Here is a 26,511-nt window from a genome sequence, read left to right as displayed (position 1 = left end):
ACAGTGGAAAAGAGAATGTGCAAAGGGAGGCACAAAATTATGCAAGGTCTTCAAGGAAAGGGTGAGTCGCTGGAACCTGAGACAAGAGAGAAACTGAAGAGATGACAAGGTGAGACTGAGGAGGAAGTGTGCCAGTCTTGACAGCAATGATCCACAGGGACAAGAGAGACTAGAATGATACCAAGAGCTGGGGAAGACAGCAGTGAAAAGCAAGGATGGTTAGGACAAAAATCTTTGCTCAACTCAAAAGGACCAATTACACCTTAGCTGTGTTGCGTAAGAGACATCAGATAGGGCCCACAAAAAGCAGGTATCCAAGTCCCAAATGGCTGTCCTGAGCCACAAGGAGAAAGACTGCCAAATGGAAGAGCAAAGTAGACAACACGAGGCCAGAGAAAGTGCTGAAGCAAAGCAAAGGAGTAGCAGCAGACCCATACTATTGGTTTTAGGTCAAGTTAGCTAATAGTTAGGAAACATGTTTGTAGATATCAAGCACAGCCATGCCTCCCCTTCTTCTAGAAAGATTTATGCTGGAGCTAAAACTTCAAAAGGTTGTGTCCTGTTAAACATTTCTAATGAGCATCCAGATGACCTTTGGAGATTCTAGTTCAAAAAATTGCAACACCCATGGTGGCAGATGGATGCCTGATGATCAGGATGAGCTTAAGATGACACCTAAGGGTGACCTTAGACATCTACAGAGAAGACCAGATGGAATGTCAGATCTGGAAGTCAGCAGTTCGCAGAAGTCAGTTAAAGTATCACGATCTGGTGGAGCTGGTCCAGGAGAGGACACAAAGCAAAAGCCACTATAGCCAAAATAACGTAATCTTTGGGGATTCTGGCAATATTCTAACAAAAATATTCAGAAACACCACAACAAACTGGATGTACTGATGTCTTTAAAGTATTCCTCTCACAAAAACAAATTGTGAAGTCTTCATAAAAGAAAAAACTTTTCTTTTAAGGGAAATGTATTATTAGAAACAAGTGGATGATGAGCAGAGGCTAAAGAGGCTAAAGAATCACTCCCCTACAGAATAACAGTACCTCTGTATTAAGGAAATAGTAACTGTGCCTCCTTGTTGGTAGATGCCCAGCTCTACCAACCAGAGTATTGCCATCTCAACTTTCATCACAGCAGTCAACATTTGCCCCCATCTCAAAAAAATCGGAACTTTTTACTCAGGCATTTAAGTTTAAAATTAGGTTATTTTGAAGTAGAGGAGGAAAAAGAAGAAAATGGATCTTTCAGTATTCCACTGGTGTGTTATTCCATTCACTACAATAAGTTCAATTTAGATGCGTATGAAAAGCAGGTGAGAAAAAAGAGGTGACACATTTCAGAAGTTATCTAACAAGACATCCTGCCTTTCCTTCATCTCACCAGATGACCAAACTACCTGACTGCATTTAAAAGCCACACACCAGATAAAAGTTTCAGACTGCTCTTTCTACTTCTCTGAATTTTACTCCCTGTGAAGGTCAAACACAGTGATGACCTGACCAGCAAGGATTTCCACAAGTTTGAAGCCTGAATGAAGGATTTTGCCTCTGCAGGGTCTCAGACCAGCGGCCTTCCATGTAAGTTCAACAATAGCTGCACTATGCTTGGCCCACAAGAAGCCTAACTTTGACAGGTTCTAATACAGGCTGTTTCCCCTTTTCTTCAACATTCAAGAAGCACCTCATAGAAAGTCTCTCCCCTCACTACTGAAATGGGGCACGTCCAGCCACTTCTGCTCAAGGAAGTGGTTCTTCTCCATCAAGCACACTCAGCTGTCCCTAAGATAAGCAAAGAGCTACCATTTCCATTGCCATTAATAGTTTTCCCCTTTCACAAAGGCTAACCTCCTACAGCACCATTCACCTAAGCAGGCTGTGTTCTAGCCAACTTACTTGTGCAAAGACAACTAGAAGGGCAGCATTGTCAGGGTACTCCAAGTGCTTTGAGTAAAAGTGATGAAGAGCAGCAATGTCGTTCTCAATCAGCTCTCTCTTTTCATTGTCTAGTTTGTCAAGGTCTGTGGACAAAGAATACATTTGATTTCAGTGACAGGAACGCTACCCTGTGAACTGCAGCTAGACTTAGGTTAGAACAGGCCCAGACTTAAACAGAAACCCCTCAAGGAACTTGGCAGTACTGCAAGAAGTGTCTGCTCTGTAAATGTAACGCGGCTTCTGCCAAAGCCACACATGTGCTACAAGAACATGCAGGATTAAAAAAGCATTTTCTAACACCTTTACTTTAGCAGGTAACTGGAAAGAAATTTCCCTTTATTGGGAGGTTTACAGTCTTTAAAGTGTGTTTGTTAACCCTAGCAAACAGACCAGCAGGCTCTGGCCCTCTAGAAGCCTATCAACTGTGGGTAACTACCCCCAGCTTTCTAACACGACCTTGTGAGCTACCTCGTCCCATCTACTGTGGTATGAAGTCACACTCAACACCACGCTTCTTAAAATATGCTTTACATCGTGTAACTTCCCATACGGACCTAATCTTTATTAGTACCAACCAGCCCAAACTCCAGTGAAGGAAGGCTGCTTATCCCTGCTTTTAAAAGACATGGTCTTTCCCAGCACAGAAGCCCTAACTATTTGTGGCCACGTATCACAGGGACCTAACAAAGGTTGACAGCAACACTGAGGCTAGTCACCAGGGGTTCCCTTTGTAGCAAGAGGAGGATAACATGAAGGTGCCCAGGAGTGCAATCCATCTGACCTACTGCAGGCACCTGCTTCAGGAAGTAACAAACAGTCCCTGAGAATGCCCCTGTCTCCGTGGGCTGGAAGGTGACTATCAACAGAGGTGTGTTTAACCTGCAGATACCTGAGAATAACAGGAGACAGCAGGAACATCAGTGGAAATGTCCTGGCACACCTGCCAAGCGTATTCCCTTATGGGTTTGTTCAGAGATTTACCCTCGGGCCCATGACATGTTCTAGCTAAAGCTGTGGTCACTGAACCTTTTCCTGCCCGGTCCATGAGAGCAAGCCAGATGATTAATCATATACTCCAGGTCCCCTCTCCCTCCTCAAGAGCACAGCGTTGGAAAGTTTTTTCCTAATCCTCTCTCTTACAGCAGCACTGTCACCAGCTCACTCCTGCTCCAAGAGAGCCAGCAACTCATCAGTTTCCCCCTCTCCCAACTCAAAATAATAGTGGAGAGAAAAACATGCAAGAAGAGAAAAGGCTGCACAACAGTGGAAGAAGGGGGAAATGATTTGTAAGAGCAGATGCAAATGACAGGAAAATCACAAAAAATGCTGAGAAAAATGGAATCGGACAATTTGATGAGAACTAGGACAAATCAGAAATAAGAAATTCTGAGCTTCCAACTGACAGGCAGGTGCCTTTTCCTCTCCCGTGCAAGGTCCTGCAAAGCATAAGGCAACGGCTGAACATGGCAAAGGTGTGCTGCGGGATGAGGAGAGTCAATAAGGCAGAAGGAACAGGGGTTCTTACTAAAAAAAACAAACAAAACAAGGGCTCCTAGAGGACAAGGGGGACACTGCAACAGAAAAAAAACATTTCAGCCTTTTAGCTCCCAAATTAATAAATTATTGAAAACAAGCTGCAATGCAGAAGTACATACAGAAATTACTTCAGCACTTACCCATCCTCAACCTCAATCCTACTAACCTACCTGTAAAAATTATCCTTGCCTTAGGCAAAGTCAAATGTTGGCATTTTCCCCTCTTATTTCCCCAGTTGCCCCAACAGCTGTGACAGGAGCTTTTGTTCAGGAAGCAAGACTGTAATCTCACTGTGCCTGGTTACCCTGCTACCTCAAGTCCTAGCAATGACTGCATTTATTCAGCATTTTATAAAGGGGGGTGGAAGCCATCAGACTGAGCAATGTGAATATACAAACTTATTGTCTTGTTGTATAATACCTCCAGCACCAAGAAAGAGAAATGACAGACAACCGAAAACTAAGCCAGCATGGTTACTAGTCCCCTAGTTGCTCAATTTCTAACTCTGCCTCACCAGACAAACAGTAGCTTGCCAGTTAAAAGCAACATATTGCCTCATCTCCTTCCTTGGATTATTTTGGAGCATTTAGGACATGAAATTTCAACACAATCATATATAACATGTCAGATTTGACTGGCAGTGACAGATACTGAAGCACAGTCCAGAGGGTTCTGCAATTAGCCCCTTAGTCACTGTCACCATCAAGCAACTGTGCTGCCTCTGATTTTATGCCTCCTGGTAACAAATACCAGCTACTTTAATTTTACAACATTACAATTCTCAAAAGACATTACAGTACCAGAAAAGCCATGAGATGGATGTATGCTACATAATGAATTCTGTCTAGGTTTTCACCCTTGTTTCACAGACCCCACAAGCGACAGAGAAAAAAAACAGAAAGAAAGTAAGAGCACTGCATTTTCAAAAAAATGAGGAACCACAGTTCTCTTTGTTTACTCCCTTTCTCCAACAGGAGTAGGATGTTCTGAAAGGTTTTGATGAGGGGGGCTAGGGGGAAGAAAATCATGAATATAGATAACTGCCTCTGTTTACCTGCAAGCCTTTTTTACTTACGTGATTCAAATTCTTTTACAGCAAGCAGCTTCTCTGATTGTGTTCTTTCAGGGTGAATTTTCTAGCAATAAAGGGAAAAAATAAACAAGAAAATATTTTAATGTTTTACATTGGCAGTTTTCTCTACTCATTCATAAGCTGAGGACTCTTACCTGTAAGACAAACCCAAGTCCACGCTGTATGAGATTTACAGAAGTTGAACAGCAATGAGTTAAATTGATGGCCCTTAGTAAAGCCACAGAAATACTCTCTCCAAACCAAATTAGGCAGCCAAAAACTAACTACTATCAAATTTATATACATAAACTGAACAGTATTTTAAATATGTCATTTGCTTTGTTCTAGACACCCAGAAAGCTGCTAACAATAGCAAGCAGGCAGGAGACAGGCTTCGCTTTGAGGAAAGTGAATAAACTGACTGTTGACAGAGTTCAAAAGCAATGCTCCATTGTTGGCCTAAGGCCACTTCTTTGTAATCTTGGCCATTAAATATGGCTTTGCAGGTGGCCCAGCAGCTGAGGTTCAGGGACTATGGCTTGCATATTTAGCTTTTATATGACATGTAGGGTTCTCCCCCCTCCCTGTAAGCAATAAAAGCACAAATTTATTCCAATGACTTTTTGTCATTAAACATTTGATTTTGTTTGTGCATCACCACTAAACCATGCTTTAATTAAGCCACACACACATACATTCACACACACACATTTACACACACAGCAAGTACGCAGCTACCTTCCCAGCAGGCCACCAAAATCCTCACTACATACAGTATCCAGGTTGCCCTTGTCACATAAGCAGACCTCAATCACACAAATATGCTTCAAAGAGGATTTGTTTTTGCGGAGAGTTTAGATCTCTACAAAGATACACAGCATAATAACCTTGAAACTCACGAATCCCGTCCCCTCCCTGTCAGCAGTTGTGTTATCCTCAATACCCATATAGTTAGGGAACACTGAAACGGAGGTTGACATCGCAATCATATTTCCTTACAAATAATATTATTTTTCTCCAAAGACCAAGGGTCTGAGATTTCTCTCTCAATCTCGGTTTTTCACCAGTTACCTCCAGTAATCATAAACATTTATACCTGAATACCTCAGAATTGTTTTTGACTCACAAATGTAGTGGCAGTTATCTTCTACACAGTGCTACACAGACATAGCTGAAAAATAGTACAACAGGCAACTGCTTCATAAAGACATCAACGCCTGCAGACAGATAACACAAGAAGCATTCCTCAGAACTTAACCACACATACCAAGTCTCATTCTTCTTCCTCATCACCAACATGGCCTTGGTGCTAGCCCACACACATAGTCAAGAGCTCCAGCCTACCAGAATGGAGGCTGAAATACCTTGCACATTGTGAAACTATCAGTAAATTTTCCAGACTCTGTTCAGCAGTACCTTGGCCATAAGTTATAGCTACACAGCTTAACACCTCAACAGCCTTTTGTCATCTTTCCCCAAAAGTCTCCAGCTGCACTATGGTGGCCCTGACACTGCTGCAGTGGTCTGATGGTCAGCCCATTCAGCTGCTCATGCTCTGTATTACACTCATCTGTACACAGGAAGCCAGTATATATGTGCTTTGCAGGGACAGTTACTGTCGGTCAATTTTCATTTTCCTGCCTTCCTTGGCACCCAGAGTAGGAACATACCTCCCAAGTCTAGCCTCCTGCTCACCTGTTTGGCAAGGATCCTCGCCGTCAGCCTCACGGTCTCAGAGGGATTCCAGTTCTGCCCAAAAGCGCACATGGCAGAACACTCTAGCTTGTGCATTGGCCAGTCTTCCTTCTGAAAATGCAGAAAAATATTAAAAAAAAAAAAGCCATGAAGATAAAGTGACAAAAAAGAGGATGCAGCAAGTCCTGCCAGATCCTAGAGGTCAAGTGAAATGTGTTTCCTTTAAAAAAAATAAGATGACGCTCACCAAATCTGAACAAAAGCTTGAGTCACATTTAAGGGGTACAGCTATCCTGCTTTTTTCAAATAAACTCACAAGGGATGAGTTAAGGTCAGAACATCTTCATTTATTCAATGGAAAAAAAGAATTAAATGACAAAGAAGCAAACAGACAACATGATTTATAAATCACCAGTTCTTATTGTTCAGATCAAGCACATGAGGACAGAGTAGGTCTGAGCTTGATGGCTTTATTGGGTTCATTTCCATTTAATACCTTGGCCCCGCATTATGAAACGACCCTGGTGTAATCAGGAGTAATGCTTCTGAAGTCAATGGATTCACAATCACTGTAAGAATCCGTGTATGTAAGGTCAAAACAAGACCTACTGAATAGAATTATCAGATTTTTTCCTTAAATGTTGTAGAGTAAGAACACAGCTAGGTGATGAAAACACACTAAAAAAGGCATTTTAGTTAAGAATTTATAGTATGTTCCTAGCTCAACATACAATAACACTTGGAATGACAGCACAAGCCACTGGCTTTTGGCACTCAACAAATTTCCTCCAAAGCAACAAATCTTTCAAAGATGAGCACAGAATCGCAGATTAACAGTCTGAAATGACAAGGGCTGTCCTCAGACTGCATCAAATTTCATTTTATTTATTTATTCAAACATGGAAATATTCTTATTTCTATATTCGAGCAATGCACAGTTATATCTTAACCCAGATGCACATTTATAGCACTGTTAGAACAGACCTATAGTGTTCTGCCTGTATAGGGAGCATCAAGTTTTGTTCTCAGACCAAATTTAAACTAGTAGAAAACGGTAGCAGAGGAAAGAAATCACAATAAATCCCACAAAATTTTAATTGATTCAAGGCGAAAACTTGAAAAACTTCTTGCAGCCTCCAGGAAGTTCTTAATTCCCCTTACTGTGATTCACCCGGTATCACAGACAGTGTGTTAGGCCACTTGATAAAAAACAACAAAACCAAAATAAATAAAAAAAATCACATAGCCCATCAGAGCGATTGAGTGGCAGGAACAGAAGAAAACCAGTTTCCCTCAGTTGCCTAACCACTGATGGCAAGGGCCATTTGAGACAACCTAGGCTACCTAAAAACATCTATGTACAACCAGTAGGTATGATACAGATCTACTGGGCGATGCATTCCTTGTGGGAGCTACAGCTGGAGGCCACATAGGACAACCCAAGGCAATTCAAACAGCCAGGTGAATCAGGACCCTTAGCGTCTCCTGTCTTGGCTGGTCCACTTATTTGCAGGTTTTGCAGATCAAAACAAAAGCTGAGATCACTAATTTCAGAGTTAGTACACCACAAATTCTTCCTCTGAAATGCCATTTTAATTTGCCTGGGCATGGACAGCTTTAGGAGTTTATTTTATTAGGAAAAGAAATGTGAACACCCACTCCAGTCTCAGGTAGGATTCGAAGCAGCGCAACGCTGCAAGAGTATGCAACCCCTCGCAATGTCAGCTTCGTTGTCCTTGATATCTCACTACAGCGCTTCCAAAAAATCATACATACAGGGTGCTTGAAATAAGCTCCAGTGTAAATGTTCTAAGAGGACGTGGCAATACAGACCAGAAGAATTGAAATAGTACATTACACTGTAATCATGTCACATGAAATTATACTCTGAACTCTTCTATGGCTGTCACTACAAAATGCATCCCTCGTGAGACCTGTTTCCTACGTACACCCCAAGACCTTTCTCTGGAAAATTCCTGATAGCCTTTGCTTAGGATTCTACAAGCTGAAGGCTAAGAAGAGAGATAGAGAGAGACCTCTTCTTGCACACCCACCAACTTCAGCATCATTGCTGGGTGCGCAAGAAGTGAAGGCACAGAACCTGAAGTTTTGTAGGACCCACATCATACATACTGATTAAATAAACAGGAGAGAATACCCGATAAAACAAAAAATCAAAATGCAAAATCACATGCCTGTCTCAAAGCAGTGTTTTTAAAAATCCGTTTATTCCCTTTATTCTTTACACATTGTTAATTAAAATCTTTCCCCAGGCAGAATCATACTGAGTTATATGAACTGCTAGGGAGGTTAAAGGGACAAGATACGGCTGAATTGTGTGAAATGAGATAAAAGCCTGAAACACCACAAGAAGAGAGAGTACTGATGACTGAGTAATACCTGGGATGGAAACACTGTGACAGCAGCTTTCCCTGCAATCACAGCAGGACCATATTTTGCATTCTTTTCCACATATTCCTCTAAGTATTTTGAATTATAACAGGTAGCATTCTTCTGCTTGAATCCCTAATGCTACATTAATGATATTTTCTTCCTATTTTCATTACCTCCACAGTATTTTCCTCTTCTTTAGGAGTGAGTGACAACATTTTTGGAAGGGAAGTTCTTTAAAGCTTATGCTTTTCACATCAAAGCATGGAAACAGTCTTCTCCACCAATTTCTCCAAAACAATTCCACCATCCAGGACTACTGGATTAATTCCCAGAACACTGTCATATAGCTCAGCATAAAAAAACCCAACAAACCACCACCAAAAAATAAAATGTAATACTCAAAAAAAGTAAGACTCAAGTCCAAACAAATGCCCTTGCACCTCCTTCCTCACATGGACTTTTTCAATAAGATGTAAAATTTCTCTTGTATTTCACTTGATAAAAAAAACCCACACACAAATACCAGACAGAAATGCTGGGCAAACCAGTGTAGGGGTTAAGTCCATTTCTTCAAAAGCTTAAGGCCCAATTATGCTCAAATGGCATCCAATTCTGTAATCAAATTTCAGTGAGGCAACTTTTGATGTCTAGTATTATTTGGAAAAGTTCTCTCACACAGTCCTTCATCAAGCAGCAAAGGTAAGAGTCTCACACATCTTCACAGCCATCCTTCCCAACCATCATTTACCAAATGCTGGGCCACAGACAGTATTTGACTTCCATGGGTTAATGTTCAAAAGGTTCACAGGAGGCATTTATCAAAAAAAATTACATGGAGAAAGTTTTTGGATAGGGGGACAGACACTTCCCCATTGGAATCTTAAGCGGGATCTTGCAGTGTCAGATTCCTCTTGTGCAGGATCATTACAGCAAGAATTTCATATCTTTTCTGCAGCTCACCAAAGAGGAGTGAGCAATTTCTACAAGATCCCATTTTAAACACATCTGCTTGATGCTAATTGCAGGACTATAACTCCATTTTGAGGCCTAATAAAAGTATGTTTCCCTCACTCCAGAAATACAAACTACAGCACTCTTCAACATGACAAGTTAAGACAAACCCGTAAACATTTTGTTCAAAATGTATTTCAGATATGGAAAGTCATGACAAAAACATCTCTTTCTGCACTTTGGCTAGCTGATCTCCACTCTGTCTGGGATAAATAATAGCTACATGTAATAACAGAAAGAGGAGCTCCAGTAGCTGGTTCAAGTTCACCAGTTCCACAATTGCAACCACATAACCCTCTTAAAACATTTATCTTCAGAGCGTTTCAACAGCTAATTTCTGAGGAGAAAAAATGAGCACAGGTCTCCTGCTGTTTGACTAAAATTATTATAATTTAAGAAGTCAAGACCCGAACAGCTGCAGATGGGGTCTGAAAGCCACTGCTGTAACAACAGGCCTGTGCTTGGAGGAGTGCAGAATGGTATGAATCAGCTGGAAATCACAAATCCTTTTAAAAGGAGAACTGGATTAGGGGCTGGGAAAAGAAAGACACAGCAAACCCAGGCTAGATCCTACCAACCCACAAAACATTCAAGGACAGACAGTGAAGACAACTTCCACTCTCAGGTGCCCCACATCCAAGACTGAACCTATGACTATGCAAACATCCAGCTTAATAAAGGTCAAACTTAAGGTTACTTATCTTAAAAAAAGAACAAACCAAAACAACAGACCAAAACAGGCAAAGGATACGTTAGCACTAAGGGAATTTGTGCCAGGGCCAGCATGCACACGTATGTGTGCATATAAGGAGTGCCCTAAACAAATCAGCCACTGTATCACTGCAAGCCTTTGTCTTCGCCTGGGCTCAGTCCATCACACTACAGTGTGACACCACCTTTCCCAACAACCAGGGCAAAGGAATTCTACTGCAAAGGACTTGGTCACTGCATCCAACACCTGGCCATATGGCAGGAGACGCACTCTTTTACCACTTGAGGAACTTCAGCAAGTCGATGTATTTTTGTGCACCTATAGCCCATTTGCAAAACCAGAAATGCCCCAAAGGCTGCTGTGAGGCTTCATTCATAAGATGTTTGGAAAGTATTTTAAGATCCTCAAAACAAGGATACTATATGGATCAACAGAGCAGGAAATACATGCAGTATCACTAACTTTACTTTCAACAACCACGTTGTTTTGAAAGAGGAAAAAAAAAAACCTAATTCAACTGAAAAAGAGAGAGGAAGGTATCTGCAGTCATAAAATCTGTAATTCTGAGAAATATATCAAAAAAAATTGCTTCCTACTGCACACTTTGGCACCTTTCTCTTGTCTCCTGATCCATCTCTCCACACCACTAGAAAGAACTGTGGTATAGCAGATCTTTAAGTAAGGAAAGAGTAAGCTCAAAAACTTTGGGTTTCTATCCCCATACAGTATTCTTCATGTGATAAACAGCTGCCAAACTGAATTATATTGAGTAAGAAGGTACTAAGCAACACATGAAATAATACCATGATTGTTGGGTACATGTAATTTTTAGCTGAACTGACCAAAGAAAACATGGATTTACAGAGAAAATTTAACTTAAAAACCCAAAAATCGAACGGACAATGCCATCACAGTTCTCAAGCACTGCCCTCCCCTTTAATCAGTGTTGCATGAAGTAGTCCCATCCATGGAGGCAAAAGGGACACATTTACTGCACACTCCAGTGTTACAAGTTGAGTATCAAGGCACAGATGTCCTTTTTGGCTTTGACAAAGAATTGCTGAACTGCTGAAAAGTGCCTTTGAACAAGACAGGGATGAAGATGCAGTGCAGATTGTCTGTGCAGCACGTACAGTCAGTGAAGACCGGTTTCTAGAGAATATTATGCTTGAAGGTAACTTTGAAAGAATGTCAAAGAATTCAATCTCAGCAACATTCCTTGGTTTCATCAGACTGACTCAGAAGGGCCTAAAACACGGAAGATGGTTACATCAACTAGGAAGTCAAAAGCCATATGCATATCACCAGTAAGTGTGAAGTGCTGGTACCTGTGCTTGTCATACGACTGTCTAGGCATCACATCTAAAAAAGGTCCTTACATCTAAAGCATCCTATTACACACCAACAGGTAGAAAATATTTTAACTCCATTAACTTATCAGAAAGGCAGGGTTTTGCTGAGCATCATCTCCTGCAGTGTTAAGGACACCCAGTTTGAGCAGTTCAGTTTCTTATTCTTGAAATATGCTCTGCTACAGAAAGAGTACTCTGATCATCCAAAAACAACAAAAAAGATCAAATTAAGAAATCATGTACAAGACTTCACCCAAGAAAGAAAAAAACTCCTTGTTCTTAAATAGAAAAGTATAAACTTTGTCAAGGCTAGAAGTCAGGACACTAAGGGAGGGACTGAAGAAGGAACCTGAAGGTAAAAACAAAGGACCATGGATCAGCAGAAATAAGTTCTGCTACTTCCACCATGATAACCTACTTGCTATTTTTCCTGGCACAAATCACTGAGCTTTCCTCTACTTCAGTAAATCTTGCTTACCTGCTTCATAAACCACTGTGAATTTTATATAGTAAGAGAAGAAACTCATAATCTCAGATAAAAAGTGCTAAACAGCCAGTAAATTGCTTTGTTCAATTATTTCCTTCCCTTATCTAGTTAAAAGCTTCCTAAGAAACAACGTCATATGGAAACATGTCTTAACAAATAAGCATTCTCATGAACAAATCATGGGGTTTCCCTACACTGTCTTTAAAACTTACCCAGATTTCTCTCAAGAGCCTTATGGAAGCTCATACAGTAAGTGTTCTCTTTCCTCCCAGCAACTGTTGGCTGTCAGTCTTTCAATATTCTGTGAACTATTACAAAATCTGTAAAAAAATTATTTCTTTTAAGCATTTTGAGTCCTCTGGGTGCTTCAAAACCAAAAAGACCATTTGATTCACCAACAACTCACTAAGACACTGTGACAAAGCAGGAATCTGGGGAGGCAACAGAAGGAGAACTAAGGGAGGCCAGGCTCGCTTTGTAACTAGCGCAATGGGAGAGGAAGTTACGTCCTTGAAATAAAAGCAGTAGTCATCTCTGAAGTGCTTGGGAACTGAACGGCACAAACCGCAACATCTACATCCAGATAAGGACAATGGAGAACGCTTTGCATGCAACCCACACACTCAACTGCATGCTACCACATAAGAGAAGGTTTGGATTATTTATAGCTAATACATAGTTGCATGCCAGACATTTGGTGACTCGAATCTTTCATAAGCACTGTTCCATACGCTGTGCCCAGCAGATCTTACATAGTTTACATTATTTAGCTGGCAATCCAGTTGAGTTTTTCACAGGTGAACTGGGTAATTCTTCCATATCAAGTTGACAGTCCACAAAGGCTAGATACCAGTTCTGGCAAAAATCACTTTTTTGAAAGGTGTTTATTCTAGTTTGAAGTAAAAATGGAATTAAAATTGCATGCAAGTATTTTGGATGTCTTCATAATGCTCTGCTTTACTGTACACTTATATTCTATTTTCAGGGGCTTTCAAAAACCAAAGTATACAAAAAGAATAAAAGCTGCCAAAATGAGTCAGTTAGGGAGAAGGCATGACAGGTTTCAAACGGTTATGACTATTGTCAGCTATGGCCACCCAAAATATTTGCAAAGATTCTAAAAATAACCCAATAAAAGCTCCTTAAAATAGCTATTTAGTGATTTGATTTTTCCATTAGACACAGACTTACCAGTTTAGTGAGGTAACGTTAAATTATCTGGTTTGTGCTTAAAGAAAGAAGTAATACAGACATAATTAGTGGGCTGACAGGCAGCTCTAACCAAAGTCTCAGTGGTACCAAGCCCCAGAGCTACTGATCTTGAAAGACTCATGCAGACCATGTCCAAATCCTGTAATTGTCCAATGCACAACTCCATGGTCAGCACCTGTGGGATGCTGAAACTGACCGGACTACTACTAACCATAGCTACAATTAGACTATCTGAGCCACACAAATAAAAAAATGGGAGTTCAATAACCCCCCGCCCTCCTTCCCCCACATCCTCACAAATTGCATTACCATACCTGACATTCCACATTGCAGTAAAAGGCCTGTTTACATCTTCCACACTTGGACAATCCTTCTTTCCTTAAAAAGAAAACAGAAGTTACTCTATTCTATAAATCTGAATGAAATACAAATGTATCCTGTATCACTTTTTATACAATATTTTGCATTTCACAATGAAAACTGTATTTTCTTCAGAACACTACAACTACAGCTTGAACCCCCTCTTTCAAAAGCAGATGCTGTTTTCATTTAAGAGTTTCAGAAGCAAGTTTCTCCTAACAACTATGACTATGCAAAAGCACTCTGCTGTCCTGATAAACTGCTGGGTTTGGAAATGTTACTTCTTTGCTGTTTGACAGACAGCATCAGTTTTTGCCACTTTGTGATGCATACTGGTAGCTAACTTTTCCTTGTTTTCCAAACTTCCCAATTGCTCTGTATACTTGCTCACCGTTATTAACCCCTTGCTTCTAATCTGCCAGTCCCATTGCTTCTCAAGCTGGTTACAGAAAGCACGACCATTGTTTCACGAGTAACCGCCTCCTAACACCAAGAAAACATGTTGAATTATTAAATACAGTATTTGATCTCCTGTCACTACATAGCCTCTTCCTGTCTTGCTAACGTCTGCGCTGGTATCTGTGTATTCTAAGGTGACCTAAGGCTGGTGCTTTGCTTTTTTTATTTTTGTATATATCCCAGCACAGGGAACTGCCAAAAGGAAGGTTCTTTTCTGCTTCAAGGTGCATGCGTTGTAGCATATCCCATCAAAAATAGAGCATGTGTTACCCAACACGTGACATTTTAGCATGACAGCAACATGGATCTCTCAGCAGCACTGAATACTTTACAATGTCCACACACCCTTCCCAGTATAAGTGGCAAAAAAATTTGTCTTAAACTGAGGTAAATTGGAGTAAAACAAGGGTGAGTGTCCTCACACAATATGACAGTGTACAACATTTCAGAGGTCACTGGCATTCAGAGTCCATAAAGTGTAGCAAGTCTTGACTTCCTCTGATTATTCTTGCAGGGTAGAAGGCGCAACCTGAGTGAGTCAGGCCAACACCATGGCTGTGCCTGCTGACAGCATGTACCCCAACCAAAGCTGTGTATTTAAAGTAACCAATACTATCAGATGCAAATACAAGGTTTCAGTTCCATTCTGTCCATTTTACTACAACAGCTTTATGACCACTTAGCGAAGTTTCTCTTCCCAAAGTAGTGCCGAGCCCACAACCTTCCTCCTAAAGCTTTTTGCGAGTTAAGTAGGCACAGTTCAGAATGTAGTATGTGTTAGTTCAGCGTTAATGCAACTGGGCACAGACACAAAACACACTTCTGAGCTACTGGCAGGTCAAGTTACATCACTGAGATAGCTTTCCACTTAGAGGAACCTCATCACCCTGGTGTGAAATAGGTTTCAGATTACGCAACTGTAACTGCCATGGTACTGCATTCAGTATATTCCTTGACCACTGTGCTCCTCCAGAGCTCCACGAAGGCAGCTAGCACTGAGAACAAGCAGCATTTAAACAAGATGCTCCTGGAGATAATCTCTAGAAGCTATCCCATGAGATAACTGTTACCCCTACAACATTACTTCCTATCAGTGGGGCATGGAAAGTATTCCTTGGTCCTACAAAGAGAAATCTTCTGGACATGATAAACAAAACCAGCCAGTTTCTTTGGCACAGGGCAATTTGTGGTTAGGCACAAGAGGAAAAAAACTGACCACAAAACTTAGGGGCTAGGAAAAGCCACTGGTGTGAAGAAGGGACAAAAATCACCTTGGTTCTACAGTTCTTCAGATTGATGGGACTCACTTCACTGACTTCACCAGGAAGTATATTAAGTGCTCATATGCAAAGAGAGGGGGGAATAACATGAGCCATGTAGATAATGTAATAAGGAAAGAAAAAGGAGAAGGTCAAGAGAAAACAGATGAAAATGAAAAGCACAAGTGAGTTAAGATGACAGACAAGAGATTAAAAGACCTACTAGAGTGTAATAATCATGTTCTTCAGCCTGCCTCTCAGTCTACATACGCAGGCAGTGCTTAGGTATTGATAAAAAAAGACATAAAACAGTCGTTTTCCTTTACTGAGGCAAACACATTTCCTCTGAGTTACAACCAGGTAAGCACTGAGCTGCTTCAGTAAGCTGCCAGAAATTAGGAAAGTACTACTCCTTTTAAAAACGTGGTGTGGTGTGACATGTCCACAACTAATTTTCAATAACCCTGAACTGACTTTTTTTTTTTTTTTTTTTTTTTTTCCTGCAGCAGCTGACATCGAGAGGTTCACCACAACCACTGAATACCTGCAGCTGGTCAAACCTCCCTCCCCTCAGGCGAGGGGGGCAGCTACTGAGCCCCCAGAGAACTGGAGCCCCGTGGGGCGGCGGGGGCCTGCCCGCAGCGTGGCACTGCGGCCGCGGGAGGGTCACAACCCTGCTTCGCCCCAGCAAGAGCCATGTGCCAGCAGACCAAGGTTTCAACAGAGAAATGGAGATCTACAGATAGTTTCTCTGTATTTCATTACAGAGGGAGAGGTTTATTCTATTCATATCTATTCCATTCACATATAGAAATGCAAAGCGTGAGTCAGGCAACTGCAGACCCTTTCTCCCTTGTCAAAACTTCGTTAAAAATCGGTGAATATTACGTTACTACTAAACTAGACGAACTAAGGCTTCCCGTGCGAGCAAGGTTACACGCACGCCTACGTGGCGGCCACAGCACGTAAAGAGCAAATCCCACACACACACACACACCCGCCCTTCTCTCCTGAACTGTTGAGCAAGGAAAACCAGTTCTGAGGTAAAAGTTTCCCCACGGCGCTACCGCCAGAGAAACGCGAGCGGAGGAGGAGGGAAGCTGTGCGAAGAACGGCCCCGCCGCCCCGGCAACCCCCCGGCGGGGCACCGCTGCCGGCACCGGCCCCGCGGAGGGCCCGCCCGCCGCTGACTGACACGGCCACGGCCGCGGGCCGCGGGTGGGCCGAGCCGCCACCGCCTCGGGGCGGGCCGCTGCCGGCCGGCCGGCGAGAAGCCACCCTGGGGCCGGCCCCGCCGCAGCCCACCGAGCCGCCGCCCCCCGGGCCCGCCCCGGGCCTCCCGCGGCCCTACCTGGCGAAGCAGCCGTCGCAGTGGCCGCCGCGCTCGCTGACGGTCAGCACGGCGGTGTAGGCCGGGCAGCTGAAGAGCAGCTCCCCCACGGCGAAGCGCCGCCGCACCCGCAGCCCCCGGCCCTTGCCGGCGCTGACGAACCTCTCCAGGTCGCCCGGCTGCGGCGCCGCCTCCGAGCGCATCCCGCCGCGGGGAAGGGAAGGGGCGCCGGGGCAGGCCGCGCCGCGTTCCCCGCTCAGCCGGCGCACGCCAGCGGGGCCCGCCGGGTCCTAGCGCGCTGCGGGGCGTCGGAGGGCCGCTGCCGGCCGCCTGCCCCTGCTCCTGCCCCTGCCCGCCGTGCGGCGCGGGGAGCGCCTCCTCCGGGCGGCGGGGGAGCTGCCGGCGGTGGGCGGTGAGGGCGGCCGGCGGCTGCGCACCCGGGAGGTCGCCTGCCCGCTGCGGGCGCTGCCTGGGGGAGGCCGCGGCAGCTTCGGCCCGCTGGGTGCCGGGGTCCTGCCCGGCGGGCGCGCCGGGAGAGCCGCGGCCCCTCGGCCCATCCGCCGTGGGTGGCGTCAGGGAGGGGGCTGCCCGCGCGTAACCTCCGCTCACAGGCGCGGTGGAACACCCCCCCGAGGGACCCGGCGGCGACCCTGCTCTGGAGAAGCGAGTGCGGGGGGGAAGGGGCTCCCACCGGCCTCACGGCCCCTCTGCGGAGTAACGGCGAGGCCTCCCGAGGCAAAGCCCTTCTGCCGCCAGCAGTCCCGCTGTTCCGGCCGCGGGGCGCCTCGGGTGTCCCGGCCTGCTCGGGGACCAGGGCTGCAGCTCCCGATGCCCGGTGCCACGCAGGTTCCCCACGGCCCGGCCTGGTTGACACTGCCTGCCGTAGGGCTGCGATGGCAGAGGGGGCCCTGTGTGACCTGTTCTTCCAGTGGTGCAAGGAAGGAGGTGGCGAGGTGGGCAGGAGGCCACAAAACGTGAGGGGAAGGGGCTTCTGGAGGTGGCCAGGCCACCCCTGCTGCCAGTGGGCCACCCCGAGAGTCGAGCCAGGGGCCTGGCCAGCCCTGCGCTGTCTGGCACGGCTCATGGGTGCCAGGTTTGGGCTACGGCCCAGAGGCTGGAAAGCTGACTGTCCTCTCCTAGCATTTTAGGATAATACCCTTTAGCCTGAGCCAAAAAAAATCCCATGGAAGTAATGATACATTGTCATAAGGGATGAGCTACTTTTTATAATAAATCAGCAAAGAAACAAACAGCAAGAAGTCTGAATATGACAGCGACAGCTGTTTTGTAAATACAACAAAGCCTCCGACAGCAAGAAAACACTGAATTTATGCAAAGCAACAATTCCCATCTTAGAATCATTAAGAATAAATCTATTACTGAAATCTAGATGCAACCCAAAGGAAAACAATCAAGCTGTATGTATTAAGAAAAGGGCCACAGCTTTGTGCCCAAGTATTTTGCGTATAATTATCAGTTGTACAACATCCTGATACAGCACTAAGGGAACATTCCTTTCAGAATGAGTGAAGCACTGAAGTGAATGAAAGTATTTTTGGTGCTTGAACTTGTAGTTCACAAGCAGTGTAGATTGATGTCAGCATCTAAGGTTGCAATCTCTGCTGTTAGTATCTGTGTATTTCATTTTGCATTAAATTAATTGTACCATAGATGATTGGTGAGCTCCTTTTTGACTAAACACATTGGTTGAGACTTGAGGCTCAAAATTTCCACAAGGAAGTAAATCAGTAAAGTGGAAAGAAAAGAAGTACTTTGAATAAGAAAACTTGACATAAGAAGTTAGCCTGCAAAAGTGCTTTGAGAATTTTGCTAAATAAAAACAAAAATTGATCCAGTAGGATCGAGGTGGACTAGATTTTAATCTTATTAGCAGTGCAGTATCTGACAGAGCTATTAATTTCGCTAAAGCTACTCTTGTCACTAAGCCGAGAATCTTGTCCTAAATTAAAACAGCAGCAGTAGTCTGTAGCTATGATCAAACTATTGGAGCCACTGCAAAAACCATGTATTATTCAGGACTGGCATTATTTGAATTAGTTAAAATGTCACTTTTTTACAAGGAAAGAGTGAGCCATGAAAATAGGTTCAGTCACTGAAAAATATGCTATCACCCTCTACCACTGAGCTAAATGTTAATCATGACCCACTGTAGATACATGGACAGCAGGGATGGAATTAGTGTATCCAGTTAGAATAATGAAAGCAGTATCTAATTGACTAACCAAGTACTGCATCTTGTGCGCGATGACTGCCATTTGCTCTGTATCCCAGCTCAGTGTAGATCATGGATGTCTAGCTCAAAGGTCTGGACTCTTAATTACAGGCATTTCTACAACTAAGTATAGTTAAAAATAGTAATCAATAATGTATTCACTTCATGCATGAATTAGCATTAACTGGGAAACTGCCCTTATGTTCAATCCCGTTTGATTAATTGATGGGTCAATTATAGACAGACAAATAGAGTCACAGGTTGGAAAACCATCTACTCTGACTTCTTATATTGCACAAGCTGTTGAATTCCCTGAACTAATTCCTGCTCAAAGTAGAGCAAAACTTCTAAGAAACAGAAGTGGTTTATACCAAAAAAACTGCTAAACACATATGCTTTATTTCTACCCTTAATATGCCCAGTTGTCTTTTCAGCTACTGCATCTTGTCATAACATTACAAACTATTTTGAAAAGTTTGAAGCTTTTTTCCTCTCTGCATTAGTACTCGAAGACATTGCTAAATGGAACGATTCAGCATTTGCTTCTGAAATGTGAAAATTATGTACTTCAGTAGTGAAAATCTGGTCACGCTGAGGTCAACGACAAATTCCTACATTCCTTAATGAAGTCAGGATTTCATTACTGTTTCAAATAACATTGTGTCCAAATAAAAGAGGTCTAACAACTCACACACATTATTAGATCACTTCTAAATGATACTTTGTACTGGGTCATAAGCTTCTCCAAGATCGTGTAGGTTCACTGATGAGAAACTTGTGAGGAGGTTTCTTTTGGGGGGAACCAGCTGGGATGATGGCAAACGTTATCACACTCCTGTTCCACATTATCACCCTTGTTGAACAGCTGACAATTTGATTATGCCTCAGGTAATGAGGAAAAATTTGAATTGCAGTAGCTCTCTTTTTTAATAAACAGTCGTTTTGTTTTAAAAACAAAAATAATAATTTACCAAATAGGCTTTATTCCACCCTGAAAAACGTTGCTTTCCAAGAGATAATGCATGAATTTATTCACAAGAGTGAAATTCAGCACCAGCCTGCAGCCCTGTTCAAACCCTCCAGGAGAAATTCAACCAGCTGCCTGCATAGCTTTTAGCTTACTTTGGAAGTTTTCAAGGAATTAAACTGGTTTGATAAGTTATTAATGAAAACAGTTTTGTAACTACTTTGTTAGTGTATTTATCCTGTCCCCCTTTTTCTGTATTTATACAAATGTTTAAATAAAACATACCCTTTCAGATCTCCCTATTTTATCTGTGTTTTCATACCATGTTCATCAGGTAATCTACATGGGGTTTTATGACTCAGTTTGAATGCCTAAATAAATATTGTTTATTGCAAAACGCAGCCTTGTTAATCAATTTATGAAGATTCTCAAGGCTTCAGCCATATAAATATGCATGCAACTGCTGAATAAATAGCCAACACCAGGGAGTTTCAAGCAACCAGAAAAAGACTGGAGTGCTCTCACTCCCCACTGCTCACAAGATGAGTGGAGGAGTCTGTACCCCACAGGATGTGTTGAGGACCTGGCAGCGCTGGGTGATAAAATGATCCTTTGCTAAATTATACCTTACATCTGCTGAGACTTGTACTTCTCATCTCCTCCGTCTTTTTTTAACTTCTGTTACGTCTGTTTTAAATATGAAAGATGATGGCTCATGAAAGGATGTGAAGTAGGGTATAGGTTTAAGAAAGTCACAGAACAAAGTATCGTGTCTGCGCTTTGAATTTCTTAAAATTAAGGAGTCTTTAGAAGCAGAGCTGTTCACCTTCACTCACAACCTTGGAGCCGCTCTGTGGAAAACCATGTGTGTTTTAACAGGGAAAGATCCATCCGTGTTAGTCACTTTTAGTTAGGCTTAATCACTTAATCTTCCAGAAATGGTACCGCCGAACCACAGACTGTACTCTCCAGGAACGGCTGCATGCCCTGTGCCCAAAGCTGTCTTTTTGTGTTACGTGTCACTGCAGACTTTAGCCAGAAAGGTTCTGAACTTGGAAAGGGAACAGGGAGTCACTCGCTAAGACACAGGGCCCCAAGCAAACTGGAGGGTGAGCTAGGAATAAACAATAAAATCAGCTACAGGGTAGGTGCAAGGAACGATCAGAGGCCAGCAGCCTATGGGGAGGGAAAGGACAAAAGAAACTGTATATAACCTTTTCTGTATTTAATGCATTATTTCCAGGGAGATCTGATTTACTAACCTTGTGGGTCTTTTTTTTTTCTTCCCAGAACTACTGGCACCATCAGCAGCTTTCAGCTGGTCAGTGCAGGTACTGACAACAGGGTAGCTGGGGCAGCTGGAAGCTCATCCCATGCTGCCGTCCAAGTAACAAAAGACTCATCGTAAACTGGTTTAATAGGCTTTATTAAGTGGGCAGATTTCACAGCTCACCCTAAACTCTGTCCTGCTGTAGCTAGGCAGCTGCTTCTGGTATTTGGCAATTTATGGGTAGTCTGGGTTCAGAGATTCGCACCTTTTCAGCAGGTGAGTGCAAGTCTATATTATTCTTTGTGAAGCAGAGATTAAATGTGAAGGTAAAAACCCAGCAGGATCTGGGAAATGCTGCCTTTCAAAGAGGAAAAGTGCAGTTAATCACTTTTAGGAAATAACCTGCAAGGTGGGAGTTCAGGGGTGGCAATCAGTTCAGAATTCAGTAGGGGCTGCAAGCACGGCGTGTCGCCAGTGCATCTCTCAGGCTGGTGTGCTCCCAGCTCCCAGCCCTGGAGGGGCCTGGGCTTGACATTCAAAATCTGTCCTCATGTTATCTTCCACATCTATGCCACAGATTGTTGACATGTTGACAGTATTGACATCGCCCAGTACTGATGATACACAGACAAAAATGCTCTAGAGATGCCCTGGCTCTGTTGATAGTCAGGCTGTTCCCAACCGAAGATGACTGGTGGAAATGGAGGAGCTGGGCAACCCCATAGAGATGTCTGTCTCTTCTCTTTAGAGACATTTGTGATAGTGAAAGGCCCAGAGATTGAGAAAGAGGCTCCTCATTTTTTTCATAAAAGGAACAAACTCTTCACTGCCCTCACCCACCAGACACCACCTACAACTTTATAAATATTAACATCCCTACTGCAGGTCTTTACAGGGGAGAGTGCAGACCTAGAAGAAGTGAAGACTCAAGTTTCTGCCTAATACATGGAAGTGATTTGCCTGGGTTAAATATATTTTAATCCACTCATCTGGAGTTTACAAGCATTTTTAGTACGTCATTACAGAAAGCCTGTACACAAATTTCCAAAGACAAAAAGTGACAGCAGCACAAATGTGGTTTCAGGAACATATCATGATGACAGAACTGGATGACTGTGGGGAACAGGCAAGGGCAGCTGTTAGGTGTGAATGTGACACTCAACGCTCAGATGCTTGCAGTTCACAATTTGCTTTTATCGGAATCAGCAACCTCACAACTGCCATTCTGTGTTAACTGCAGCCTGCCCCTGGCAGACCTGCATTAACCTTTGCTTATGGAGCCACGGCAGGACTCAAGCAAATAAAAAAATATAGTATGTCAGATTCTCCGCTGGTGTAAATCAGCATCTCCCCACTGACTTTGAAGGAATGGCACCTGCTCACTCAAGCTGAGGATCTTACCCAGTGCTACTATAGCATCATTAAGTTGTCACATTCTTCCCCTGCCTCTCCTTTTGTCATCTAGCTGCAACTTTTCAGCGTTGAAGACTAGAGAAGGGTCTTTGATCCTCTGGTAACTCCTTGAGGCTCCCTAAGATAATTGGCCAGGACATTTCCTGAGTTATCCAGGGTCATTTTATCTGCCCTTTTACTTGGAGAGGGATTACAGGCAAGAGAAAAGTCTTGGAGCCTTCACAGATGCAGACGACCTACGAGTGCTGCCGTGTGTAGCAGGTCAGACACCCCTCCCAACATGAGGGACACCCCATTGCCACCAGGCCTTGCTTAACCTGTCCTGCTACTGATGTGGAAACAAACCCTTCAGGGTGACCTGAGCCCTAAGACTGTGTACCTGTCGTCCCAGCTCACTGGGGGTGCTGGAAAAGGAAAGTGGGTGAGCTGCTTTTCTGCTGATGGAGGTATTTGCATGCTATAAGCAAGCAATCTGTAATCAAGCAATCTCTCCATATTCTCTGAAGTTCTCCTGGTAAGGCATTTTCATCAATGCCAACAATGGTTTTTGCATCTGTTTTCCAAACCTCTGGGTTTTTTCAGCTTCATTAAACATATGATCACTGAAACTGTGTGGCATTTCAGTAGCCACACCAATGATGTACAAAGATGTAACATCACACCTATATATATATGTATTGTTTGCTATTCTATTTATATGTGCAAAGATTGCATTCACAGTACAATCAACAGTAATTTATATTTAACTCAGCAACAAAAATGCTCCATGCCAGGCCCAAGACTGCCCCCTTTCCAGTCTTGCTAAAAATATCTTTATTCAGTGATGACTTCCCAGTGATAACTCACTTTTGAGATTTGTCACTTAATAAGGCCACTGTTCTGCTAGTGGGTATTTCACTGGGACTGCACAATGTTATTTTTAATCAGAATGTTTTGCAAAATTAAATCAAATGCCTTACAAATGTCTCAGTATATTGCACTGAAGTAGTTACCTTTTCAGCCAAATTTGTAATCTAATCAGGTTTCTCTGACAAACCTATTTTCCATAAAACCATGCTGACTGGCATTAATTACTTCCTGTCCTTTCATTCTTTATCAGTTGAATCCCATATTCTGTTATTTTGCTCCCTCCCTCACCTACTCTCCAGTTTGATGTTAGGTTAGCTGGCTTATATTTACCAAGGTCATCATGTTCATCCTTGCTGAATACTGGGAAAATATGTCTTCTTCCAGACTTCTGGCATTTCTATATTATTTCAAGACCCATTAAAAATTAATGTGTGGAAGGAAGAATCTGCTCCACCAACTATTTGAGACTCCTCAGGTGCAAGTTATCTGGGCCTGATGAATTACAGGTTTTTATCACAAGTAGATGTTTAACATCCTATTTGGTTACTAATGGACTGAAAAAGGCTTTGGCTGCCTGATATGATACTGCCATCATCCTACTTTTTCCAAATCAAGGAGAGACAGGTTTATTGAACATGGCTTTCTTCATTATTAATGATTTTACCACCTTCATCTGGTAACTGGCAAATTCCATTGTTGGGATTTCTTCTGTGTGTAATATGCTTCAAATACTCTTTTTATATTTTGTCATTTTTTCTCCCCTTGCTGGATATGCAGATATCTTAAGCTTCAATTTCCTGTGAGTCGTAATTCCCCTTTTTTCTTCCTTTTGCTGCAGACCTCTGTTCCTGCTTTTAATCTGCCTCCTACAATATGCAGTAATAGCTGGAAGGAGAGAGGAGGAGAAGGAAACAGTTCATTCTTCTGCTATCCTGTCCCAGTTTAACTTCATGAATGGTTTGGCTGCACCCAGTGCTCTAAAAAGCATTGAGCAGATGGATTATGGAAACCAAAGAGCCTTCTTTAAGTGTGCTCTAGGTAGAAGGAGTAGGAGTGATACCAGCTTCCTCTTAGTTCCTTTTCTGATGTTCCCTATTGAGCAAGGGGCCCATCTTTCAGCAGGATAATTCATGTCCACGTAGTTGGTAGTTCCTCTGTCAACCACCTCTTCTACTTTTCCTTCTCCAACTTCTTTCTTACATGGATGGAAGCTGAGAATACACAGACTTTTACTGAGAAAAGAGCCATCATCCATCATCAGATGACAGGCACTTCTTGAAAGATGGAATCTGGTCCAGCAGAGTACTAAATATTTGTAACCAACCCCATGCTGAGAGGCATCACACCAGCAGCAGCTAGAAGGCCTCCAGATGTGTTTATGCAGAAATGCAGTGCTCTCCCAGCTTCGCATTTGGTACCAGCGAGAACTGCGGGTGCAGAGTGCATTTGAAATTTAAGCCAAATATAGAGTATTTTTATTACTATCTATAAGTTGGGGAATTCTCACTCATTACAGGTTTGTTTTGGGGTTTTTTTTTTGGTGGTGGTTTTGCTTGTTTGGGATCCTTTTCACTTAGCAGGGGAGAAAAAAAATGTAGTCAAAGCCTGGGATTTTTGCTTTGAATGAAAGTAGGCTTATGCCTCTTTTAGGTTCATAGGAAGATAGCTCTCAGGCCAGGTACTACTACGTTACATTTACACTTAGTGACACAGTTATTTAAAAAGCACTTCAGCCATGTGCTTGGGAGCTAAAACATGTTAGGGAGCTCTGCTGTTAGGTGCTAGCTGAGTCCACAGCACTGCTAGGAGAGGACCTGGGGTGCAGCCCTGTCCCCAGGGCTGAGGGGCGCAGTCCAGCTCCCATCCACGCTGCCTGCACCCAAGGCTCTTGGCAGCAGGCTGGCTGTGTCCTGGGCTGGCGCTTCACGTGGGCTCACCTTCGTGCACAGGCTGGTGAGCCTTTGGCCTGAGGAGAGCACTCTTAATTTGTGGGGTTTGTTAAATATGTATGAAATAACGTGGCCCCTTGGCTGCAGCCCCTCTGGTGCTAATTCCACCAAACAGAAAATGCTGCGAGCCTCGGGGTACGGCACAGGGGAGTACTTGGAGGGCTTGAACATCATGGGGATGGGGAAGGGAGATAACACAATGCAGCCTTGTCCGTACTGCCTCTGCCTTTGGGAATGCTTTCTGGAGGAAACCATCTGCCAAACTGCCAGGGCACTGTTGTGGGGCTGTACTTGGAGCCGTCCAGAACAGAGCCAGAGAATAAGCTATCAGTGTGGATTGATCAGGGATTTCAGGTATTTAGCACTGCAGAGATCTACATTGTGGAAGTATTTTAGATTTAGAACAAGTATATTTTGGATAAATACTTGCTTCTTCCTTGCCCATTATCAGTGCTTATTAGCTTATTAGCTTATGGCAATGACAATAATAGTGATAAAACTAGGGGAACTTTTACCTTCAAGTGTAACTGTCTGCAGGTTTATGCCACTGAGAGGTGTGTGAATGTGATGAGAAAGGAAGGCTGGCTGGGACCGGCAGCTCTCAGCCTCCAGACTTGTGGCTGGGGTACCTGGGCTGCACAGGGTAAATGGCCTGTAGGGCCCAGGCATGTCCAAGGACCAATATAGCAGACATCGTTGATCAGATGAAAATGTTCTTTAAGACAATTTGGAAAATCCCAGTATATGAGAGAGAAAATGAGGCTGTTCAGCAACAGTTCTGGGTAGTATAGCTGGGTTTGGATCTACACAAGGATTTGGTGCAAATATGAAATGAAAGTCAAAATATGTTGTTTTGATTTCTCTTAATCTGTTTCATTAAAGCAATAAAATTAAAAACAGGAGTGCATGGACAAATACATCAACTGTAAACTCTGTCCCAGATAATGACTGTGTTAACAGAAAGTCAGAATGACTCTAAACACTAGAAAACTAGAAACAGAAATCAGCAT

General features: G+C 43.2%; 1 protein-coding gene across 5 annotated transcripts in view; it reads right to left on the bottom strand.

The window, feature by feature from the left end:
* The window catches only part of SMYD2 (SET and MYND domain containing 2), a 32,852-nt gene extending 15,694 nt beyond the window's left edge, over nucleotides 1–17,158 (bottom strand). For 4 of the 5 annotated variants that reach the window (XR_005830347.1, XM_040611713.1, XM_040611714.1 and 1 more), the window contains exons 1-5: nucleotides 16,842–17,158; nucleotides 13,727–13,790; nucleotides 6,245–6,355; nucleotides 4,553–4,613; nucleotides 1,900–2,024 (exon numbers count right to left, since the gene is read on the bottom strand). Coding sequence is in view for 4 of the 5 variants with exons in the window: in XM_040611713.1 (XP_040467647.1) it covers nucleotides 1,900–2,024; nucleotides 4,553–4,613; nucleotides 6,245–6,355; nucleotides 13,727–13,790; nucleotides 16,842–17,023 (543 nt within the window). In the remaining variant the exon portion in view is untranslated. Of the gene's footprint in view, nucleotides 1–1,899; nucleotides 2,025–4,552; nucleotides 4,614–6,244; nucleotides 6,356–12,412; nucleotides 12,521–13,726; nucleotides 13,791–16,841 lie in introns of all 5 variants that reach the window. The other variant, XM_040611716.1, reaches the window with a different exon arrangement.
* Between the last annotated feature and the right edge of the window lie 9,353 nt (nucleotides 17,159–26,511).

This window comes from Falco naumanni, chromosome 12 (genome assembly GCF_017639655.2).
Source record: "Falco naumanni isolate bFalNau1 chromosome 12, bFalNau1.pat, whole genome shotgun sequence".
Lineage (NCBI taxonomy): Eukaryota > Metazoa > Chordata > Aves > Falconiformes > Falconidae > Falco > Falco naumanni.
Note: the sequence above shows the minus strand (reverse complement) of the source record. Positions and strands in the feature narration are given on the sequence as shown.